Genomic DNA, 23,736 nt, shown 5'->3' with positions numbered 1-23,736 from the left:
CCCGGCCAAGAGAGTGATTTTTGAGAATGGAGTTTACCTTAATTCAGAATGTTTTCTGGTCCTGAATTTACCAACTGAACTTCTCAGTTTTGGACAAGCCCCTTCACTTCTCCATGCCTTAGTTTTCTCACTTACACGACCTATTTCAGAGGACTGTTGTGAAGATGGAATGACTTAAGGTACGTAAAATTTTTAAAAGTAATAAATAAGGGGCCAGTGTAAGAATATTATTTTCTTGTTAATTAATACTATGCTTTTCTTGTTCATATTATAATCATATTATAATCTTTCATATGAGAATGAAAGGCTAAATTATCCAATAACAGCCATGGGAGGATCTCAAGATGGGATGAGCTTTTAGGTTCTGAGATTTGAAGCAAAGATTGGTGAGGAGATAGCGCCATAGGATAGAAGAGCTTGTGCTTTATTCTCAAAAAGACATGAATTTGAATGTTAACTGTGGCACTTGTTGGACTAAATGATTCAACTTCCCTGAGGCTGGGATTCCTTTTCTATAAAATGGGGATGAAAATCTCGTGTTTTGCAGGATACTTGTGAAAATTAGAGATAATGTATGTAAAATGCTTGGCACGTAGCACACACCCTATATGTTGGAAGCACTGTTAAAACACTCAGGGACTTGGGTTGAAATGTCCCCACATTTGTCTTTTGCGCTGTAAAAAATAATCTCAGCCGGGTGCAGTGGCTCAAGCCTGTAATCCCAGCACTTTGGGAGGACCAGGTGGGCAGATTGTTTCAGTCTAGGAGTTCAAGACCAAGGATCGCTTGAGTCTAGGAGTTCGAGACTAGCCTGGGCAACATGGCGAAACCCCATCACTACGAAAAGTAGAAACAAATTAGCACGGCGTGGTGGCGCGACTCTATAGTTCCAAGTACTCGGCAGGCTGAGGTGGGAGGATTGCTTGAGCCCCGGAGGTGGAGGCTGCAGTGAGCCAAGATCGCGCCACTGCACTCCAGTCTGGGCAACACAGAGAGACCTTGTTTCAAACAAACAAACAAAAACGCCCGGGCGCGGCGGTTCACGCCTGTAATCCTAGTACTTTGGAAGGCCGAGGCGGGAAGATCACTTGAGGTCAGGAGGTCGAGACCAGCCTGGCCAACATGGTGAAACCCTGTCTCTACTAAAAACACAAAAGTTAGCCGGGCATGGTGGCGGGCTCCTGTAATCCCAGCTACTTGGGAGGCTGAGGCAGGAGAATCGCTTGAACCTGGGAGGTGGAGGTTGCAGTGAGCCGAGATCGCGCCACTAACACTCCAGGCTGGGCGACAGAGAGAGACTCCGTCTCAAAAGAAAACAAAAAACAAAGTCATCCTGGTAGTTAAAAGATTTGTTAAAAAGGAAGTTAAAATTAGTTTGTCACGGAGCCTGGGAGTGTTTGTTTAATCAGTTATCGATAAAGTTTTGGTTAAAAAAAAAAACTCGGTTTGTTCCGTTTCAATAAAGCTTTGTTCAAATGGGGAGAGAGAGCTCATCGCGAGAGTCAGGTGAAACGCGTTTCTAGTTTGGGACCTGTTCTCGCGTTGTTTGATGAAGCAGCGCAATGAGGTGAAAGCAAAGCATGAAACATCGCGAGAGGCTACTGGACTTTCGCGACGATTTCTGGGATTGCCCCTCCCCCCTCCTCTAAGTGCCGTTTCGGTTTAATCTAGTGTGTGACTGAGTCTGTGTGAGGGAGAGTGTGTGTGTGGTGTGGAGGTGAAACGGAGGCAAGAAAAGGGGCTCCCTCAGGAGCGAGGGACAAAGGGGGCGTGAGGCACCTAGGCCGCGGGATCCCGGCGACAGGAAGCCGCCCTTAGCCGGGCTACCGGGTAGGGGAAGGGCCCGCGTAGTCCTCGCAGGGCCCCAGAGCCGGAGTCGGCCCCACAGCCCCGGGCCGTCGGCTTCTCACTTCCTCGACCTCCCTGGCGCCCGGGCCTGAGGACTGGCTCGGCGCGGGGAGAAAAGGAAACAGACTTGAGCAGCTCCCCGTTGTCTCGCAACTCCACTGCCGAGGAACTCTCATTTCTTCCCTCGCTCCTTCACCCCCCACCTCATGTAGGAGGGTGCTGAGGCGTCGGGAGGGAGGAGGAGTCTGGGCTCTGGTCCCTGCCCTCCCCACCCCCTTCCTGGGGCGCTTTGGTGGGCGTGGAGTTGGGGTTGGGGGGGTGGGTGGGGGCTGCTTTTTGGAGTGCTGGGGAACTTTTTTCCCTTCTTCAGGTCAGGGGAAAGGGAATGCCCAATTCAGAGAGACATGGGGGCAAGAAGGACGGGAGTGGAGGAGCTTCTGGAACTTTGCAGCCGTCATCGGGAGGCGGCAGCTCTAACAGCAGAGAGCGTCACCGCTTGGTGTCGAAGCACAAGCGGCATAAGTCCAAACACTCCAAAGACATGGGGTTGGTGACCCCCGAAGCAGCATCCCTGGGCACGGTTATCAAACCTTTGGTGGAGTATGATGATATCAGCTCTGATTCCGACACCTTCTCCGATGACATGGCCTTCAAACTAGACAGAAGGGAGAACGACGAACGTCGTGGATCAGATCGGAGCGACCGCCTGCACAAACATCGTCACCACCAGCACAGGCGTTCCCGGGACTTACTAAAAGCTAAACAGACCGAAAAAGAAAAAAGCCAGGAAGTCTCCAGCAAGTCGGGATCGATGAAGGACCGGATATCGGGAAGTTCAAAGCGTTCGAATGAGGAGACTGATGACTATGGGAAGGCGCAGGTAGCCAAAAGCAGCAGCAAGGAATCCAGGTCATCCAAGCTCCACAAGGAGAAGACTAGGAAAGAACGGGAGCTGAAGTCTGGGCACAAAGACCGGAGTAAAAGTCATCGAAAAAGGGAAACACCCAAAAGTTACAAAACAGTGGACAGCCCCAAACGGAGATCCAGGAGCCCCCACAGGAAGTGGTCTGACAGCTCCAAACAAGATGATAGCCCCTCGGGAGCTTCTTATGGCCAAGATTATGACCTTAGTCCCCCAAGATCTCATACCTCGAGCAATTATGACTCCTACAAGAAAAGTCCTGGAAGTACCTCGAGAAGGCAGTCGATCAGCCCCCCTTACAAAGAGCCTTCGGCCTACCAGTCAAGCACCCGGTCACCGAGCCCGTACAGTAGGCGACAGAGGTCTGTCAGTCCCTATAGCAGGAGACGGTCGTCCAGCTACGAAAGGAGCGGCTCTTACAGCGGGCGATCGCCCAGTCCCTATGGTCGAAGGCGGTCCAGCAGCCCTTTCCTGAGCAAGCGGTCCCTGAGTCGGAGTCCACTCCCCAGGTGAGCTATTTGCCTAACAGTCCTTCCTCATTTAGGGTGGGTTGCGAGGAATTGGGATTCAGCGTGGTAACATTGTGTGGAAACCCGCAGTGTTCATCATTGATTAGAACACTTTGCTGTTGGCTAGTCGTTGCAGTGTGTCAATCTGTCTCCCCTTAACCCAGAACGAAAAGTGAAGAGTACATAGACCTCAAACCACTAAAGGTAGGTACTTCCAGTGGTGGGGTCTTCAGTTGTAAGCTTGTAAGTGAGAAATGTCAAAGGCTTCTGCTTAGTGAGTGGATGGAGTTGATACTAGTTCCCAGAGCATGTCTAGCTGTTTCTGTTGCTTAGTTTAAAATTTTTAAAAATCATATTGGTATTAGTGCTTTAGACCCTATGGGACCTGGTTGAAGACTTAAGAAATTACAAAGTTTCATTTGTATTAAAGTTACTTGCCTAGGTTATCCTATTTGTGTTGTCCACTGAGTCCCCAAATCTGTACATATATTCATTTCCTACTTGGCACTGTTTTAATAATTTACAAAAGATTCCTGTCTTTTAACTGATGTTTTAGTGGAAATTCAACTGATTAATCTGTTACCCTTTTGATGGTATAACCTAGCAGAAATTGGTTCCAAGGACAATTTGGTTTTCTTTACAGCATCATCACTGACCTACCTTGTGACCGCTGACAATTTTCAAAATCTTTCTCTAAAACACATGGTAATAATGTCTTCCTTATATTTTGACTCCTTTGTGGCCTCACCTCTGTTCACGAAAACAGAAGGTGGGCTTTTTTTTTTTTTTTTGAGACGGAGTCTCACTCTGTCGCCCAGGCTGGAGTGTAGTGGCCGGATCTCAGCTCACTGCAAGCTCCGCCTCCCGGGTTTACGCCATTCTCCTGCCTCAGCCTCCCGAGTAGCTGGGACTACAGGCGCCCACCACCTCGCCCGGCTAGTTTTTTGTATTTTTTAGTAGAGACGGGGTTTCACTGTGTTAGCCAGGATGGTTTCGATCTCCTGACCTCGTGATCCGCCTGTCTCGGCCTCCCAAAGTGCTGGGATTACAGGCTTGAGCCACCGCGCCCGGCCGAAGGTGGGCTTTAGTTAGAACTTTGTGGAATCCTAATGTTGCTTTGTGACCTTTAGCAAATGAGTTAATTTCTCCGTGCCTGAGTTGCTTCAGGTGTAAAATGGGGCTGGTCTTGAACTCTTGAGCTCAAGCAATCCTCCTGCCTCCAAAAGTGCTGGGATTACAGGCATGAGCCACCACCCCTGGCTCATACATGGCTTTTGTATTTCGGTGTAATTTTTGCTGACTTAAAGTTACAATTATTCATAAATGATGTGAGTACATCAAGCTGCAGAGTGTTCCTAGCTGTCAAGGGCTGGAATTCTTAATGTTTCCTCCTCCATTTTATTATAAAAAAATTTCAAGCACAGAAAGGTTGAAAGAATTGTAGTGAACACCCATATATCTAACACCTAGTTTCTACAATAAATATTTGTTATATCCAGCCTAGGCAACATAGTGAGGCCCCCTTCTCTACAGAAAAAAAAAAAAAATTAGCTGGTCTCGGTGGTGCACATCTGTGGTCCCCACTGCCTGGGAGGCTGAGGTGGGAGGATCGCTTGAGCCTAGAAAATCAAGGCTGCAGTGAGCTGTGATCACACCACTGCACTTCAGACTGAGCATCAGAGTGAGACCCTGTCTCAAAAAAAAAAAATTGGGCTAGGAGGAGTGGCTCACACCCGTAATCCCAGCACTTTGGGAGGCCGAGGCGGGTGGATCATGAGGTAGGGAGTTTGAGACCAGCCTGACCCTGGTCAGGTGAAACCCTGCCTCCACTAAAAATATAAAAAATTAGTTGGGTGCGGTGGTGTGCACCTGTAGTCCCACCTACTCGGAAGGCTGAGGCAGGAGAATCGGTTGAACCCGGGAGACAGAGGTTGCAGTGAGCTGAGATCGTGCCATTGCACTCCAGTCTAGGTAACAGAGACAGTAAGACTCCGTCTCAAAAAAAAAAAAGCTATATATTTTGTAATCTGTCTACCCATCCATTAATCTATCTTTTGTTTTCATTTATTTCAAAGTAAGTTGCAGACATCAGTATACTTAATTCTAGACACTTCAACATGTTTATCATTAGCTGGATTACCATTTTTTTTGGAGGGGTGAGGAGTAAAATTTATATACAGTAAAATGCCTAAGTCTTAAGTGTAGCATTTGTAAAGCTGCTTAGTTTTTTTTGTTTGTTTGTTTTTTGTTTTTGTTTTTGTCTTTGTTTTTGAGACAGAGTCTTGTTCTGTCGCCTAGGCTGGAGTTCAGTGGCGCAATCTCAGTTCACTGCAACCTCCACCTCTCGGGTTCAAGCTGTTCTCCTGCCTCAGCCTCCTGAGAGTAGCTGGGATTACAGGCGCCCACCATCACATCTGGGTAGTTTTTATATTTTTTTAGTAGAGACAGGGTTTCACCATGTTGGCCAGGTTGGTCTCGAACTCCTGACCTGAGGTGATCCGCCCGCCTCAGCCTCCCAAAGTACTGGGATTACAGATGTGAACCACTGCGCCCGGCCACACTGTTTAGTTTTTTAAGGAAGTCTAAAAAGTATTATCAGAATATTTATTTCTTGATAGAGTAGTTCATTAAGGCTGTAAAAATTGTTAACTGTTGTAGGGTATGGGAATACAGAAGAATGTGCTAAGACTAAAACACTAAAAGGAGTTTCAGTAAGAAGTGCATCTTTCTAGTGATTCCTTTTGAATTCTTAGAGAAAACAGCATATCTCATGTTCTCTTAAGAGAGTAGAGGAGGCTGGGCGTGGTGGCTCATGCCTGTAATCCCAAGCACTTTGGGAGGCCAAGGTGGGCAGATCACCTGAGGTCAGGAGTTTGAGACCAGCCTGACCAACATGGTGAAACCCTGTCTCTACTAAAAATACAAAAATTAGCTGGGCATGGTAGCATGCGCCTATAATCCCAGCTACTCAGGTGGCTGAGGTAGGAGAATTGCTTGAACCCAGGAGGCGGAGGTTGTAGTGAGCCAAGGTCACGCCACTGCACTCCAGCCTGGGCGACAGAGTAAGACTGCATCTCAAAAAAAAAAAAAGCCACGCCTGTAATCCCACTACATTGAGAGGCTGAGGCGGGCGGATCACCTGAGGTCGAGAGTTCAAGACCAGCCTGACCAATATGGAGAAACCCCGTCTCTACTAAAAATACAAAATTAACCAGGCATGGTGGTGCATGCCTGTAATCCCAGCTACTTGGGAGGCTGAGGCGGGAGAATTGCTTGAACCCAGGAGGCAGAGGTTGCGGTGAGCTGCGATTGCAATAATTACACTCCAGCCTGGGCAACAAGAGGGAAACTCCATCTAAAAAAAAATAAAAAATAAAAATCTGAGGAATCTACTCACATAATTTAAACTAGTTAGTAATGGTAAAAATAAGTTTAGAGAAAATTGGAGACACAATATGGTAGCGTAGCATGCAAATATAATCATTATATAATATTCCCAGAGACACATGAACACTTTTAGTTGGCTTATAGAGAGCATTGTATGTTTGTATGTGTGCATTATATGTTTTTCTTCATTGGTTGAAATTCTAAACAGTACAAAAATATTGTAGAGTCAAAATAGAGGAACATACAGATCCCTTCTTTGATATTCTCTGTGTTTTCTTCCTTGGGAGACAGTCAAAATGAAATAAGCAACATTTTATTTTATTTTATTTTTTTTGAAACAGAGTCTTACTCTGTGGCTAGGCTGGAGTGCAGTGGCGTGATGTCAGCTCACTGCAACTTCCGCCTCCTAGGTTCAAGCGATTCTCCTGCCTCAGCCTCCCAAGTAGCTGGGACTACAGGTGCGCGCCACCATGCCTAGCTAATTTTTGTATTTTTAGTCGAGACGGGGTTTCACCATGTTGGCCAGGATGGTCTTGATCTCTTGACCTTGGGATCTGCCTGCCTCGGCCTCCTAAAGTGCTAGGATTATAGGCATGAGCCACTGCACCTGGCCAAACAACCTCATTTTGAAAGACTGAAGATGCTTTGGCAGAAATGCAATGTCTTTGCATTTGCCAGTTTAGCAATGATTAATAGTTGAGTGGAACCTAACTTAATTCGGGGAGTGGGGGGGAAATACATTTGTTTTTGAAGACATTTCTTGATTCTGCATTGCTTATTGCTGGCTGTGTTTACCTATTTGTATCTACTCCTCCGCTTTTTTCTAGAAGAGTGAACCTGGAACTTAAATGTAGCATTTGTATCACTAAAAATACTGCAAGTGTATGGCCATCCAAATCTATTAACAGTAGGCTTCTGTGAGAAATTGAAGGGTTTGTAACAGACTTCCTTAGGAAGATTTGGTCATGCTGACTAAAACAATAGTACTTGGTAGCTAGCTAGCATTAGTGTTTTGGGTTTTACACGTTTTCCCTGGGATAGAGATGTTACTTAGATACATTTCAAGCAGAGAAACCCTCTTGATTCAGCCAAATATGTACCGAAGGAATATTAGTTTTAAGGGTAAGTGGATATTTGGTAAATATCAGTACCTTTCAGTATTTTATATTCTCATGTTCATGTTTGTGTTGTTTTTTAGTTCTGTTGATTCCAACAATATTTTTATTTTTATTTTTTGAGACAGTGTGTCTCTCTGTCCCTCGGGCTGGAGTGCAGTGGCGTGATCTTGGCTCACTGCAACCTCCATCTCCTGGGTTCAAGCAGTTCTTCTGCCTCAGCCTCCTGAGCAGCTGGGATTACAGGCACACACCACCATGCCTGGCTAATTTTTTTGTATTAGTAGAGATGGGGTTTCACCATATTGGTCAGGCTGGTCTCAAACTCTTGATTTAAGGGCGATCCACCCGCGTTGGCCTCCCAAAGTGCTGGGATTACAGGCATGAGCCACGGCACCCAGCTTCCAATAATAATTTTATATTTTAACTAACTGTTGGAAACAAACTTGCAAAAAGCAGTATAGGTAAAAGAAAATCATCGCTGCTGTTATGCAAGTTGTTTCCCTTACACATATATGTTGTTTTGAAACATTTTGGTTCGTGTCAGTCTTACTATATGTCAGTTTTACCATATCTCCCTGATCAAAGATAAAGGAAGACATTGATGATCTAGAATGGAAGCAATTTGTTTTAGACTACTGGGAAAATTTTGTTTTGTCCAGTTATGCTTTTAATATTTTTATTTTATTTATTTTTTTGAGACGGAGTTTCACTCTTGTTGCCCAGGCTGGAGTGCAATGGCGCAATCTCAGCTCACCACAACCTCTGCCTCCCAGGTTCAAGCGATTCTCCTGCCTCAGCCTCCCAAGTAGCTGGGGTTACAGGCATGGACCACCATGCCCAGCTAATTTTGTATTTTTAGTAGAGACAGTGTTTCTCCGTATTGGTCAGGCTAGTCTCAAACTCCCAAACTCAGGTGATCTGCCTGCCTCGGCCTCCTAAAGTGTTGGGATTACAGGCGTGAGCCATAGCGCCTGGTGCTTTTAATATTTTTATTTAATGTAATTAATTAATTAATTTATGTTTTGAGACAGATTTTCGCTCTGTTGCCAGACTGGAGTGCAGTGGCGAGATCTCTGCTCACTGCAACCTTGGCTCACTGCAACCTCTGCCTCCTGGGTTCAAGCGATTCTCCTCCCTCAGCCTCCCAAGTAGCTGGGAATACAAGCACGCACCACCACACCCAGCTAAATTTTGTATTTTTAGTAGATACGGGGTTTCACCCTGTTAGCCAGGATGGTCTTGATCTTCTGACCTCGTGATCCGCTGCCTCGGCCTCCCAAAGTGCTGGGATTACAGATTTGTTTTTTGTTTTATCTCACATTGAGACTTCAGCAGGTTAGGCTTTAGTAAAAGATTTGGGTTTTGACTTAAAATGATCTGCCCCATAGATTCCCAGATTTTATTTCCAACGCCTTCCTTAAGAAGAAGGTTAATCAAACATAGGAAGGCAGTAATACCTTCCTTTAGGAGTTTCTAATCTAAATCATAGTCGATTAGAAATCATTTTATAATAAAGATATCAGGAGCCCTCATGTTTTTGAAAAGTTCTAACAAATTTTGGTAAAATATTTTCTCCACTTTGTTTTGTAAATCCTAAGTCTTATGTGTTGGGAATTTGTTTAGTACTTTATTTTAAACTTTACAACTTTATTATAAACTGAGGATGCAAGGAACAATATATTTTTCTGAGATCTGCCAATTAAATAACTCTCTAGTTAACAAATTTAGGTTTTGGTGAAGCATGCTTGTTGCTTTTAACTTTCTGATGGATATAACCGAATTTTACTGTGGAGTATGACTTCTTTTTTTCTTTTTTTGAGACGGAATTTTGCTGTTGCTGCCCAGGCTGGAGTGCAATGGCGCAATCTTGGCTCACCACAAACTCTGCCTCCTTGGTTCAAGCAATTCTCCTGCCTCAGCCTCCCGAGTAGCTGGGATTACAGGCGCCCACCACCACACCTGGCTAATTTTGTATTTTTAGTAGAGACGGAGTTTCTCATGGTTGGTCAGGCTGGTCTCAAACTCCCAACCTCAGGTGATCCGCCCATCTTGGCCTTCCAAAGTGCTGGGATTACAGGTGTGAGCCACTGCGCCCAACCGAGCATGACTTCTTTATCCTGTTTTCACTTTATCAAGGATTAAAATCAGAATTCTGAAAGTAATCATTGTGAATATGGCTCTTTCTTTTCCATTGTAGGAAAAGAATAGTGACCCATCTTTTTTCAGATGAACAAGTAGTAGATAATTTTATTGTTATATGATTCAGATATGTTTTCATGTAGGATTATTTAGTTTAATCCTTTTTTTTTTTTTTTTGAGGCGGAATCTCCCTCTGTCACCCAGGCTCACTGTCAGCTCCACCTCCCAGGTTCATGCCATTCTCCTGCCTCAGCCTTCTGAGTAGCTGGGACTACAGGTGCCTGCCACCATGCCCAGCTAATTTTTTGTATTTTTTTTTTTTTTTGAGACGGAGTCTCGCTCTGTCGCCCAGGCTGGAGTGCAGTGGCCGGATCTCAGCTCACTGCAAGCTCCGCCTCCCGGGTTCACGCCATTCTCCTGCCTCAGCCTCCTGAGTAGCTGGGACTACAGGCGCCCGCCACCTCGCCCGGCTAGTTTTTTTGTATTTTTTAGTAGAGACGGGGTTTCACCGGGTTAGCAAGGATGGTTTCGATCTCCTGACCTCGTGATCCGCCTGCCTCGGCCTCCCAAAGTGCTGGAATTACAGGCTTGAGCCACCGCGCCCGGCCAATGTTTTGTATTTTTTAATAGAGATGGGGTATCACTGTGTTAGCAAGAATGACCTTGATCTCCTGACCTTGTGATCCACCCGCCTCGGCCTCCCAAAGTGTTGGGATTACAAGTGTGAGCCACCGTGCTCGGCCAGTTTAATCTATTTTTTAAATGAACTTTATTTTTTTTAGAGTAGTTTAAGTCTTACAGAAGGCCGGGCACGGTGGCTCAAGCCTGTAATCCCAGCACTTTGGGAGGCTGAGACGGGTGGATCACGAGGTCAGGAGATCGAGACCATCCTGGCTAACATGGTGAAACCCCATCTCTACTAAAAAAAAAAATACAAAAAACTAGCCGGGCGAGGTGGCGGGCGCCTGTAGTCCCAGTTACTCAGGAGGCTGAGGCAGGAGAATGGCGTGAACCCGGGAGGCGGAGCTTGCTGTGAGCTGAGATCCGGCCACTGCACTCCAGCCTGGGTGACAGAGCGAGACTCTGTCTCAAAAAAAAAAAAAGACTTACAGAAAAATTGTGAAGATAGTGCAAAGAAGTTTCATATATCCCTGCATCCAGTTTCCCTTATTGTTAACATCTTACATTAATGTGGTACAGTTGTTACAGTTAATGAACCAATATTGATACATAATTGTAAACTGGAGTCCATACTTTATTTAGATTTACTTAGTCTACCTAATGTCCATTTTCTGTTCCAGGATCTTACTCATTATACCATCTTACATTTAGTCCTGTTTCCTTGGGGTGCCTCTTGATTGGGCTGGTTTCTCAGACTTTCCTTGGTTTTGATGGCACTTAATCTATTTTAAGATTGATAAGTTACAGTTCTTCATAGTTTGTTTTGTTGATCTGTTTTCCTCCATATACTACTGTAGTCTATTCATTTAAAACTGCCTTTTTATTTTTCCAGTAGGAAATCCATGAAGTCCAGAAGTAGAAGTCCTGCATATTCAAGACATTCATCTTCTCATAGTAAAAAGAAGAGATCCAGTTCACGCAGTCGTCATTCCAGTATCTCACCTGTCAGGCTTCCACTGAATTCCAGTCTGGGAGCTGAACTCAGTAGGAAAAAGAAGGAAAGAGCAGCAGCTGCTGCTGCAGCAAAAATGGATGGAAAGGAATCCAAGGGTTCACCTGTATTTTTGCCTAGAAAAGAGAACAGTTTAGTAGAGGCTAAGGATTCAGGTTTGGAGTCTAAAAAGTTACCCAGAAGTGTAAAATTGGAAAAATCTGCTCCAGATACTGATCTGGTGAATGTAACACATCTAAACACGGAGGTAAAAAATTCTTTAGATACAGGGAAAGTAAAGTTGGATGAGAACTCTGAGAAGCATCTTGTTAAAGATTTGAAAGCACAGGGAACAAGAGACTCTAAACCCATAGCACTGAAAGAGGAGATTGTTACTCCAAAGGAGACAGAAACATCAGAAAAGGAGACCCCTCCACCTCTTCCTATAATTACTTCTCCCCCACCCCCTCTACCAACTACTACCCCTCCACCTCAGACACCCCCTTTGCCACCTTTGCCTCCAATACCAGCTCTTCCGCAGCAACCACCTCTGCCTCCTTCTCAGCCAGCATTTAGTCAGGTTCCTGCTTCCAGTACTTCAACTTTGCCCTCTTCTACTCACTCAAAGACATCTGCTGTGTCCTCTCAGGCAAATTCTCAGCCCCCTGTACAGGTTTCTGTGAAGACTCAAGTATCTGTAACAGCTGCTATTCCACACCTGAAAACTTCAACATTGCCTCCTCTGCCCCTCCCACCCTTATTACCTGGAGATGATGACATGGATAGGTAAGTCCTATAGTGAACTGGAAAAAACCCACTTGATCTAAACATATAGCATTTTCTGTTTTAATCTTTGTCAAAACTACTGTCATGGTTTTATGAGCAGGAAATGCCTTTGATATTTTCAGTGGGAAAGTCTGTATTTATGACATTATTACTCGGAAAGAGAGAATTAGAATTTGAGGCCTGGTTAACCCATTTTATCATTAAGTTTACTTTATTTATTATTATTTTTTTTATTTTGAGACATGGTCTTGCTGTGTCGCCTAAGCTGTAGTGCAGTGGTGTCATCTCGGCTTACTGCAGCATCTGCCTCCCGGGTTCAAGCGATTCTCCCGCCTCAGCCTCAGCCTCCTCAGCAGCTGGGACTACAGGCATGCACCACCATACCTGGCTAATTTTTGTATTTTTAATAGAGATGGGGTTTCGCCATGTTGGCCGTGCTGGTCTCAAACTCCTGACCTCAAGTGATTTTCCCACCTTGGCCTGCTAAAGTGCTGAGATTACAGGCGTGAGCCACCGTGCCTAGCCTAAGTTTATTGATAATGCTAATTTTGATTAAAATTTGAAGAAAACGAGTTTTTCCCTTAAGTTTTTGTTGAAAATATTAATACCTATAGAATAATTAAAAGTAATAGGCTGGGTACAGTGGCTTATACCTGTAATCCCAGCACTTTGGGAGGCTGAGGCCAGCAGGTGGATCACCTGAGGTCAGGAGTTCAAGACCAGCCTGGCCAACATGGTGAAACTCCGTCTCTGCTAAAAATATAAAAATTAGCTAGGCATGGTGGTGGGCCCCTGTAATCCCAGCTACTTGAAAGGCTGAGGCAGGAGAATCACTTGAGCCCAGGATACGGAGGTTGCAGCGAGGCAAGATTGCTAATTGACGTATTTGCTTTTGCTTTAACTGTGGGTATCATGACGCTTCTAAGTACTTCAGCATGTCTCTCCTAATAATGACGTTGTTCTATGTAATTACAATATCTTCATCACCCTGAAAAATTTAGGATTGACTTAATAACATCACTAGTTATATAAATAACATGCTATCTGCCATGCGCAGTGGCTCATGCCTGTAATCCCGGCACTTTGGGAGGCCGAGGCGGGTGGATCATGAGGTCAGGAGATCGAGACTATCTTGGTGAACATGGTGAAACCCCGCCTCTACTAAAAATATAAAAAATTAGCCGGGCGTGGTGGCAGACACCTGTAGTCCCAGCTACTCGGGAGGCTGAGGTAAGAATGGCGCGAACCTGGGACGCGGAGCTTGTAGTGAGTTAAGATCGTACCACTGCACTCCAGCCTGGGCGACAGAACGAGACTCCATCTCAGAAAAACCAAACCAAACCAAACAAAAATGCTATCAATAATAATATTTAACCAAATAGTCCCAGTAGCCCCCAAAATGTCTTCATTGTTGGTTTTTGTTTTCAATTGGAATTCAGAATAACTCACAAAATGTCACTTATAGCTGAGTTTGTTTTTTCTCTCCTGATCCAGGGTCCAAACTAGGTTTATTTTGAAAAGGGCTGCTTTTTTTTTTGTTTTTAAATTATTCCATAAAAAGGGGGGGAGGGGGGAGGGATTGCATTGGGAGTTATATCTGATGTAAATGACGAGTTGATGGGTGCTGACGAGTTGATGGGTGCTGACGAGCTGATGGGTGCAGCACGCCAGCATGGCACAAGTATACATATGTAACAAACCTGCATGTTATGCAGAACTTAAAGTATGATATCTAGAACTTAAAGTATGATAATAAAAAAAAAAGAAAAAAAAAATTACCATGGTAAATTTTAGATTATGTGTAATTTGCCATAATTAAAAATTTTTTACTTTAAAAAAGTGCATTTTTCAGCTGAGGAAATTGAGACACAGGGTAACATGTAAAAAAAAAATTATTCCATAAAAAGTAAAAGAATAATATGTAAAATATTTGCTAATTAGAATATAATTCACAATGGGATGATGGGAAGAACTTTAATTTTAATAAGTTCTCTGAATATTGAGAATTGAAATGATTACGAAGCATGAATCTAATTTTATAGAAGACATTAACAAAAATATTTCTTTAAGGCTGGACTTGGTGGCTCATGCCTGTAATTTCAGCCCTCTGGGAAACTGAGGGAGATAAGATCACTTGAACCCAGAAGTTCAAGATCAGCCTGGCCAACATGGTGGAACCCCATCTCTATTAAAAACATACAAAAATTAGCCAGGCGTCGCCAGGTACGGTGGCTCATGCCTTTAACCCCAGCACTTTGGGAAGCTGAGGCGGGTGGATCACGAGGTCAGGAGTTCAAGACCAGCCTGGCCACGATGGTGAAACCGTCTCTACTAAAAATACAAAAATTAGCTGGGCGTGGTGATGGGTGCCTGTAGTCCCAGCTACTGGGAAGGCTGAGGCAGAGAATTGCTTGTGAGGTTGCAGTGAGCCAAGATTGTGCCACTGCACTCCAGCCTTGGCAACAGAGCGAGACTCTGTCTCAAAAAAAAAAAAAAAATGAGGCCAGGCATGGTGGCTCAAACCTGTAATCCCAGCACTTTGGGAGGCCGAGACGGGTGGATCACGAGATCAGGAGATCGAGACCATCCTGGCTAACCCGGTGAAACCCTGTCTCTACTAAAAAATACAAAAAACTAGCCGGGCAAGGTTTCGGGTGCCTGTAGTCCCAGCTACTTGGGAGGCTGAGGCAGGAGAATGGCGTGAACCTGGGGAGGCGGAGCTTGCAGTGAGCTGAGATCCGGCCATTGCACTCCAGCCTGGGTGACAGAGCGAGACTCCGTCTCAAAATAAAAAAGAAAAATTAGCCAGGCGTGGTGGCAGGCACCTGTAATCCCAGATGCTCAGGAGGCTGAGGTGAGAGGATCACTTGAACGCAGGAGGCGGAGGCTGCGGTGAGCCGAGGTCATGCCACTGCACTGCAGCCTGGGCGACAGAGTGAAACTCTGTTTCAAAACAATATATATGTATTTCTTTAATATTTTGACAGGACTAACTAGGCATGTACCACCAAACACACTTGCTTTAGCAGTGACATGTGATGGTAGTCTTTGTGTTACAGTTTGCTTATTCTACTGCGATTCTATGCTCTTTGGGATGTGAATTACATTTATTGAAATGAACTTTTCATTGTAAGCACAAAATTAAGTGCCACTGATCTTGCATCCTAGCCTAATTCCCAGGCCTCCGTTCCTTTCAAGGTAATAATTGCAGTTTTATTTCATTTTATTTTGAGACAGGCTCTGGCTCTGTCCCCCAGGCTGGAGTTCAGTGATGCGATCTAGGCTCTTTGCAACCTCTGCCTCCCAGACTCAGGTGATCTTCCCACCTTAGCTTCCTGACTAGTTGAGATTACAGGTGCACGCCACCACATCCGGCTAATTTATTTTTTGTAGAGATGGGATTTCATCATGTTGCCCAGGTTGGTCTTGAGCTCCTGGACTCAAGTGATCCATTGCCTTGCCTTCCAAAGCGTTGGGATTACAGGCATGAACCACCACTCCCGGCCAATATTGGTGATTTGAATGATGATACATTGCAGCCCTCTGGGTTAGAAAGTATGTTTTTTCATATTTACCCTCTGTTCCTTTAAAGAAGATGCAAATACAGTAAATGGAAAGGGGGAGAAAAATTTTAAGAAATGGCACATCACTATTTATAGAAAGAAATATGATGTGTGATGTTTCCTTTTTTTTTTTTTTTTTGGCATGACCAGACTGCCAAAATCTGATTTTTTATTTATTTATTTTTTCAGATGGAGTCTCTTACTGTTGCCCAGGCTGGAGTGCAATGGCGCGATCTCGGCTCGCTGCAACCTCCTGGGTTCAAGCGATTCTCCTGCCTCAGCTCCTCTGAGTAGCTGGGATTACAGGCATGTGCCACTATGACTGGCTAATTTTTGTAATTTTTAGTAAGGACAGGGTTTCACCATGTTGGCCAGGCTGGTCTCAAACTCCTGACCTTAAATGATCCTCCCATGAGCCGCCACACCCAACCCAAAATGTGATTTTAAAGAAAAATTCCACATACTCTTTCTAACATTAATAGGTATTTATAGACTGAACTTTGTGGATGTAATCCCAGCACTTTGGGAGGCCATGGTGGGAGGATTGTTTAAGGCCAGGAGTTCAAAACCAGCCTGGACAACAACATAGTGAGACCCCATCTCTATAAAACATTTAAAAATTAGTTGGATGTGGTGGCAGGTACCTTTAGCCCTAGCTACTTGGGAGGCTGAGGCAGGAGGATCACTTGAGCCCAGGAGTTCAAGGCTGTGGTGAACTGTGATTGGGCTGCTGTATGCCAGCTTGTGAAAGAGACCTTGTCTCTAAAAAGAAAATTTTAATTAAAAAAATAATAATAGGCCGGGCGCGGTGGCTCAAGCCTGTAATCCCAGCACTTTGGGAGGCCGAGACGGGCGGATCACGAGGTCAGGAGATCGAGACCATCCTGGCTAACACGGTGAAACCCTGTCTCTACTAAAAAATACAAAAAACTAGCCGGGCGAGGTGGTGGGTGCCTGTAGTCCCAGCTACTCGGGAGGCTGAGGCAGGAGAATGGCGTAAACCCGGGAGGCGGAGCTTGTAGTGAGCCGAGATCCGGCCACTGCACTCCAGCCTGGGCAACAGAGCAAGACTCGGTCTCAAAAAAATAATAATAATAATAATAATAATAACAAATTCTGCCATGTGATGAAAATTACAGAAGATGAGAACCTGAATTTTCTTTTTTTTTTTTTTTTTGAGACGGAGTCTCGCTCTGTCGCCCAGGCTGGAGTGCAGTGGCGCAATCTCGGCTCACTGCAAGCTCCGCCTCCCGGGTTCACGCCATTCTCCTGCCTCAGCCTCCCGAGTAGCTGGGACTACAGGCGCCCGCCACTGCGCCCGGCTAATTTTTTTTTTCTATTTTTAGTAGAGACGGGGTTTCACCATGGTTTTGATCTCCTGACCTTGTGATCCGCCCGCCTCGGCCTCCCAAAGTGCTGGGATTACAGGCGTGAGCCACCGCGCCCGGCCTCTTTTTTTTTTTTTTTTTTTTTTGAGACGGAGTCTCTCATTATTGCCCAGGCTGGAGTGCAGTGGCAATCTTGGCTCACTGCAAACTCTGCCTCTCAGGTTCAAGCAATAGAATCCAAGTGGCTGGGATTACAGGTGCCTGCCACCACGCCCAGCTAATTTTTTGTATTTTTAGTGGAGACAGGGTTTTACCGTGTTGGCCAGGCTGGTCTGGAACTCCTGACCTCATGATTCGCCCGCCTTGACCTCCCAAAGTGCTGTGATTACAGGTGTGAGCCACTGCACCCAGAACCGAACCTCAAATTTATGTGAAAAAAATTAACTTGAGGTCCAAAATATAGATAGATAAAAGCCAAAGATAAAAAGATAAAAGCCATATTCTTATAGTTTTTGTTGGAAAAGGAAATAGTTGAGCATTATCCAAAGGGACCCTAGCCCTTTAGCTATAGGAACCTCATTTGAATACTTGTTTACATAGTGACTAGAACATTAATATGGGTAAGAATCCTGAATTTTTTTTTTACTTCAGAAAAGTGTTTAGGAAACAAAAAGAATCTTGATTTTTTTTTTTTTTTTTTGAGACAGATTCTCTCTCCATAGCCAGGCTGGAGTGCAATGGCAAGATCTTGGCTCACTGCAACTTCCCAGGGTTCAAACAATTCTCCTGCCTCAGCCTCCCAAGTAGCTGAGACCACAGGCACGTGCCACCACACCCAGCTAATTTTTGTGGTTTTTTTTTTTTTTTTTTTTTTTGAGATGGAGTCTTGCTCTGTCACCCAGGCTGGAGTGCAGTGGCCGGATGTCAGCTCGCTGCAAGCTCCGCCTCTGGGGTTTACGCCATTCTCCTGCCTCAGCCTCCCAAGTAGCTGGGACTACAGGCACCCGTCACCTCCCCTGGCTAGTTTTTTGTATTTTTTAGTAGAGACAGGGTTTCACCAGGTTAGCCAGGATGGTCTCAATCTCCTGACCTCGTGATCCGCCCGTCTCGGCCTCCCAAAGTGCTGGGGTTACAGGCTTGAGCCACCACGCCCAGCCTCTTTTTTGTATTTTTAGTAGAGGTGGGGTTTCACTATATTTCGCCTGGATGATCTCAATCTCTTGATCTCGTGATCCATCCGCCTCGGCCTCCCAAAGTACTGGGATTACAGGTGTGAACCTCCGTGCCACACCTAATATAGTATTATTTGTTTATTTATTTTTTGAGATAGAATTTTTGCTCTTGTCACCCAAGCTGGAGTGCAGTGGTGCGATCTCAGCTGCATCCGCCTCCTGGGTTCAAGCGATACTCCTGCCTCAGCTTCCCAGGTAGCTGGGATTGCAGGTACCTGCTACCACACTCAACTAATTTTGTATTTTTAGTAGAGCCTGGGTTTCGCCTTGTTGGCCAGGCTGGTCAGGAACTCCTGACCTCAGGTGATCTGCCTGCCTTGGCCCCAACAAAGTGCAGAGATTACAGGTGTGAGCCACTGTGCCTCACCCCTTTTTTTTTTTTTTTTGAGACAGTTTTGCTCTGTCACCCAGGCTGGAGTGCATTGGGGTAATCTTGGCTCACTGCAACCTCCACCTCACAAGTTCAGGTGATTCTCCTGCCTTAGACTCCTGAGTAGCTGGGATTACAGGCGCCCACCACCATGCCTGGCTAATTTGTGTATTTTTATTAGAGATGGAGTTTCACCATGTTGGTTACGAACTCCTGACCTTAAATGATCCACCTGCCTCGGGCTTCCAATGTGCTGGAATTACAGGTGTGAACCACAGGCCTGGCCGTAATCTAATTATTATTGTTGTTGTTATTATTTTTGAGACAGTCTTGCTCTGTTGCCTAGGCTGGAGTGCAGTGGCGCGATCTTGGTTCACCACAACCCCCACCTCCAGGGTTCAAGCGATTCTCCTGCCTCAGCCTCCTGAGTAGCTGGGACTACAGCTGTACATGGTGTGTGCCACCATGTCCGGCTAATTTTTGTAGTGGTGGTTTTTTTTTTTTTTTTTTTTTTGAGATGGAGTCTCTGTTTCCCAGGCTGGATTGTAGTGGCGCGATCTTGGCTCACCGCAACCTCTGCCTCCCAGGTTCAAGTGATTTTCCTGCGTCAGCCTCCCAAGTAGCTGGGACTATAGGCGCATGCCACCATGCCCGGCTAATGTTTTTGTATTTTTTGTAGAGATGGAGTTTCACTATGGTGGTCAGGCTGGTCTCAAACCCTTGACCTTGTGATCCACCTGCCTTGGCCTCCCAAAGTGCTGGGATTACAGACATGAGCCACTGCGCCCAGCTAATTCTTGTATTTTTAGTAGAGACGGGGTTTCACTACCTTGACCAGGCTGGTCTTGAATTCCTGACCTCAGGGTCTGTCCCTCGGCCTCCCAAGGTACTGGGATTACAGGTATGAGCCACTGCACCGGGCCGATCTAATTATTCTTAAACATGATTTTTTTTTTTTTTAGCCACCTCCTCCTCCTCTTTTTTAAGAGACGGGGTCTTGCTCTGTTGCCCAGGTTTGTCCCAAACTCCTCAACTCATGTTATCCTTCTACCTTGGCATACCTAAATGCTGGCATTACATGTGTGAGCTGCTGAGTTTGGCCATGATTTTTTTTTTTTTGAGATGGATTCCCACTGTCACCCAGGCTAGAGTGCGGTGGCTCAATCTCAGCTCACTGCAACTTCTGCCTCTGGGGTTCACACGACTCTCCTGCCTCAGCCTCCCCAGTAACTGGGACTGCAGGCACATGCCACCACACCCAGATAATTTTTTTTGTATTTTTAGCAGAGACAGGGTTTCACAATGTCAGCCAGGCTGGTCCCGTCCTGAACTCCTGACCTCAGGTGATCCACCTGCCTTGGCCTCCCATAGTGCTGGGTTTAGAAGCATGAACCACTGTGCCCAAGCCTGGCCATGATTATTATCAGTTTTCTACATATAAATAAATTATTAAGGGTAGAAAAATGGAAATAGGCCAGGTGCTATGGTTTATTCCTATAATCCCAGCCTTTTGGGAGGCCAAGGCAAGAGGATTACTTGAGCCCAGGTACTTGAGACCAGTCTAGACTACATAGCCAGACCCTGTTGCTACCATTAAACAAAAAAAAAGGGCATGATAGCATGCATCTGTGGTCTGAGCTACTTGGGAGACTGAGGTGGGATGATTACTGGAGCTTGGAAGATCGGAGCTACAGTGAGCCATGATCGCACCGTTGCACTCTAGCCTGGATAACAGTGAGATGTATCAAAAAAAAAAAAAAAAAAAAAAATGGAGATGAGAGTGTCTTCCATGAGCAATTTTATTTTTTTATTTTAAATTCATGATGTGTTTCTCTTTCTATTGTGTGTGTGTGTGTGTGCTGATACATCCATGTACCAGTTGCTCCATATCCATGTACTAGCTGCTCCTATCTTTGACATGAGAAGTAATTTTTACATAGGAAAACTTTTAAAAAAGAAATCTAAAAGTTTCATAAGGAACTTACTTATATTCTCTCTTTTATCTTCTCACTTGAGACTGCAGCAGCATGGATGTTGAGAATGTGACTTACACATCTTTTTATTACCTACAGTACCTTATGGATGAAATACAGAATGCAATTAGTAAATGTTGGTTATTTTATTTGATGGGTAAATAAAACTTCTAATGGAGCCAGGATCAGGGCTTGTGTGAAATGACAGTGGACATGTACAATAAGTCAGTGTGCACATAAAGAACATAAAGCCTACATTAGAGGGTTTGTCTGCTTTTTTTTTTCCCCCGAGATGGAGTCTTGCTCTATTGCCCAGGCTGGAGTGCAGTGGCATGATCTCAGTTCACTGTAGTCTCCGCCTCTCACATTCAAGCAATTCTCCTGCCTCAGCCTCCCAAGTAGCTGAGACTATAGGTGGTCACCACCATGCCTGACTAATTTTTGTATTTTTAGTAGAGACAGGATCTCCACATGTTGGCCAGGCTGGTCTCAAATTCCTGACCTCAGGTGATCCACCCACCTTGGCCTCCCAAAGTGCTGGGATTACAGGCATGAGTCACCGCACCGGCTTTTTTTTTTCTCCCCCTGAGACGGAGTTTTGCTCTTGTTGCCCAGGCTGAAGTGCAATGGCATGATCTTGGCTGACTGCAACCTCCACCTCCTGGGTTCAAGCGATTTTCTTGCCTCAGCTGCCTGAGTAGCTGGGGTTATAGGCCCCCGCCACCTCGCCCAGCTAATTTTTGTATTTTTAGTAGAGATGGGGTTTTACCATCTTGCCCATGCTGGTTGCGATCTCCTGACCTCATGTGATCCACTCATCTGGGCCTCCCAAAGTTCTGGGATTATAGGCATGAGTCACTGTGTCCAGCCTAGAGGATTTAGTGTCATTTTGGGAAAAGAATGAAACTTTACTTTTTTTTTGAGACAGAGTCTTACTTTGTTGTCCAGGCTGGAGTGCAGTGGTGTGATCTTGGCTCACTGCAACCTCCGTCTCCGTCTCTGAATCCCAAGCGATTCTCCTGCCTCAGCCTCCCAAGTAGCTAGGATTGCAGGCATGTATCACCATGCCCAGCTAAATTTTTTTTTTTTTTTTCGAGACAGAGGTTTGTTAGTTGTCCAGGCTGGAGTACAATGGTGCAATCTCAGCTCACTGCAACCTCTGCCTCCTGGGTTCTAGCGATGTACCTTCCTCAGCCTCCCAAGTAGTTGGGATTCCAACTGATTTTTTGTATGTGTAGTAGAGATAGGGTTTCACCATGTTGGCCAGGCTGGTCTCGAACCCTTGATCTCTAGTGATCCACCTGCCTTTGCCTCCCAAAGTGCTGGGATTACAGGTGTGTGAGCTAGCACACCCAGCCGAAACTTTTCTTTCAAACATATATTTTTAGTAGGAGTGTACCAGTTCAGGTATCAAATACAATAGTGAATTTAGCTAATGGTATTTCAAAAGCCTTTCTCATTTGTGGTCTACAATTCTTGTTTTCAAGAAGCAGGGCAGCCCACATCCAACATAGTACAGTCTACATGACCATAGCTATTAATGAATATATTCCTGCCTTAAGTAGATCATCTGTATACTTTTCTTAGAAATTTCAGTTAACCGGCTGGGAGTGGTGGCTCACTCCTGTAATCCCAGCACTTTGGGAGGCTGAGGCCAGCAGATCACCTGAGGTCAGGAGTTCAAGACCAGCCTGGCCAACATGGAGAAACCCTGTATCTACTAAAAATACAAAATTAGCAGGGTATGGTGGCACATGCCTGTAATCCCAGCTACTTGGGAGGCTGAGGCAGGAGCATCCCTTGAACTCGGGGGGCGGAGGTTGCAGTGAGCCAAGATCATGCCATTGCACTCCAGCATGGGCAACAAGAGCAAAACGCCTTCTCAAAAAAAAGAAATTTCAGTTAAACACATAGAATTTTTAAAATCTTCTTTTCTTCTTTCTCTTTTTCTTTTTTTTTTTTTTTTTTGTGACAGAATCTCACTGTCACCCAGGCTGGGGTACACTGGTGTGATCTTGCCTCACTGCAATCTCCACCTCCTGGCCTCAGCCTCCTGAATAGCTGGGACTACAAGCACAATGCCTGGCTGGCTTTTTTCTAAAAAATTTTTGGTAGAGACCAAGTTTTGCCATGTTGCACAGGCTGGTCTCGAACTCCTGAGCTCAAGCAGTCTGCCCACCTTGGTCTTCCAAAGTGCTAGGATTGCATGTGTGAGCCACTGCGCCCAGCACTTCTGCTCTGCTTTTCTTTTTTCTTTCTTCTTCTTTTTTTTTTTTTTTTGAAACAGAGTCTCGTCCTGTTGCCCAGGCAGGACTGCAATGGCGCTATCTCGGCTCACTGCAACCTCCACCTCCCAGGTTCAAGCGAGTCTCCTGCCTCAGCCTCCCAAGTAGCTGGGATTACAGGCGCATGCCACCACGCCCGGCTAATTTTTTGTATTTTTAGTGGAGATGGGGTTTCACCAGGTTGGCAAGGCTGTTCTCTTAACTCCTGATCTTATGATCTGCCCGCCTTGGCTACCCAAAGTGCTGGGATTACAGGTGTGAGCCACCGCACCTGGCTTTTTTTTTTTTTTTTTTTCCGATACAGAGTTTCGCTTTTTTTTTTTTTTTTTTTTTGCGACGGAGTCTCGCTCTGTCACCCAGGCTGGAGTGCAGTGGCCCGCTCTCTGCTCACTGCAAGCTCCGCCTCCCGGGTTCACGCAATTCTCCTGCCTCAGCCTCCCGAGCAGCTGGGACTACAGGCGCCCGCCACCTCGCCCGGCTTATTTTTTTGTATTTTTAGTAGAGACGGGGTTTCACCATGTTAGCCAGGATGGTCTCGATCTCCTGACCTCGTGATCCGCCCGTCTCGGCCTCCCAAAGTGCTGGGATTACAGGCTTGAGCCACCGCGCCCGGCCCAGAGTTTCGCTTTTTATTGCCCAGGCTAGAGTGCAACGGTGTGATCTC

General features: G+C 45.4%; 1 protein-coding gene across 4 annotated transcripts in view; it reads left to right on the top strand.

The window, feature by feature from the left end:
• Positions 1 to 1,617: 1,617 nt before the first annotated feature.
• Positions 1,618 to 23,736, top strand: part of CDK12 (cyclin dependent kinase 12) — an 87,987-nt gene continuing 65,868 nt past the window's right edge. For 3 of the 4 annotated variants that reach the window (XM_073005346.1, XM_008012867.3, XM_008012865.3), the window contains exons 1-2: positions 1,619 to 3,279; positions 11,437 to 12,321. In XM_073005346.1, the coding sequence (XP_072861447.1) occupies positions 2,234 to 3,279; positions 11,437 to 12,321 (1,931 nt within the window). In that variant the 5' untranslated portion in view covers positions 1,619 to 2,233. Of the gene's footprint in view, positions 3,280 to 11,436; positions 12,322 to 23,736 lie in introns of all 4 variants that reach the window. The other variant, XM_008012866.3, reaches the window with a different exon arrangement.

The sequence above is a fragment of the Chlorocebus sabaeus genome, chromosome 16 (genome assembly GCF_047675955.1).
Source record: "Chlorocebus sabaeus isolate Y175 chromosome 16, mChlSab1.0.hap1, whole genome shotgun sequence".
In the NCBI taxonomy this organism is placed as follows: domain Eukaryota; kingdom Metazoa; phylum Chordata; class Mammalia; order Primates; family Cercopithecidae; genus Chlorocebus; species Chlorocebus sabaeus.
The sequence above is the reverse complement of the archived record's forward strand: the minus strand, read 5'-3'. Positions and strand labels throughout refer to the sequence as shown.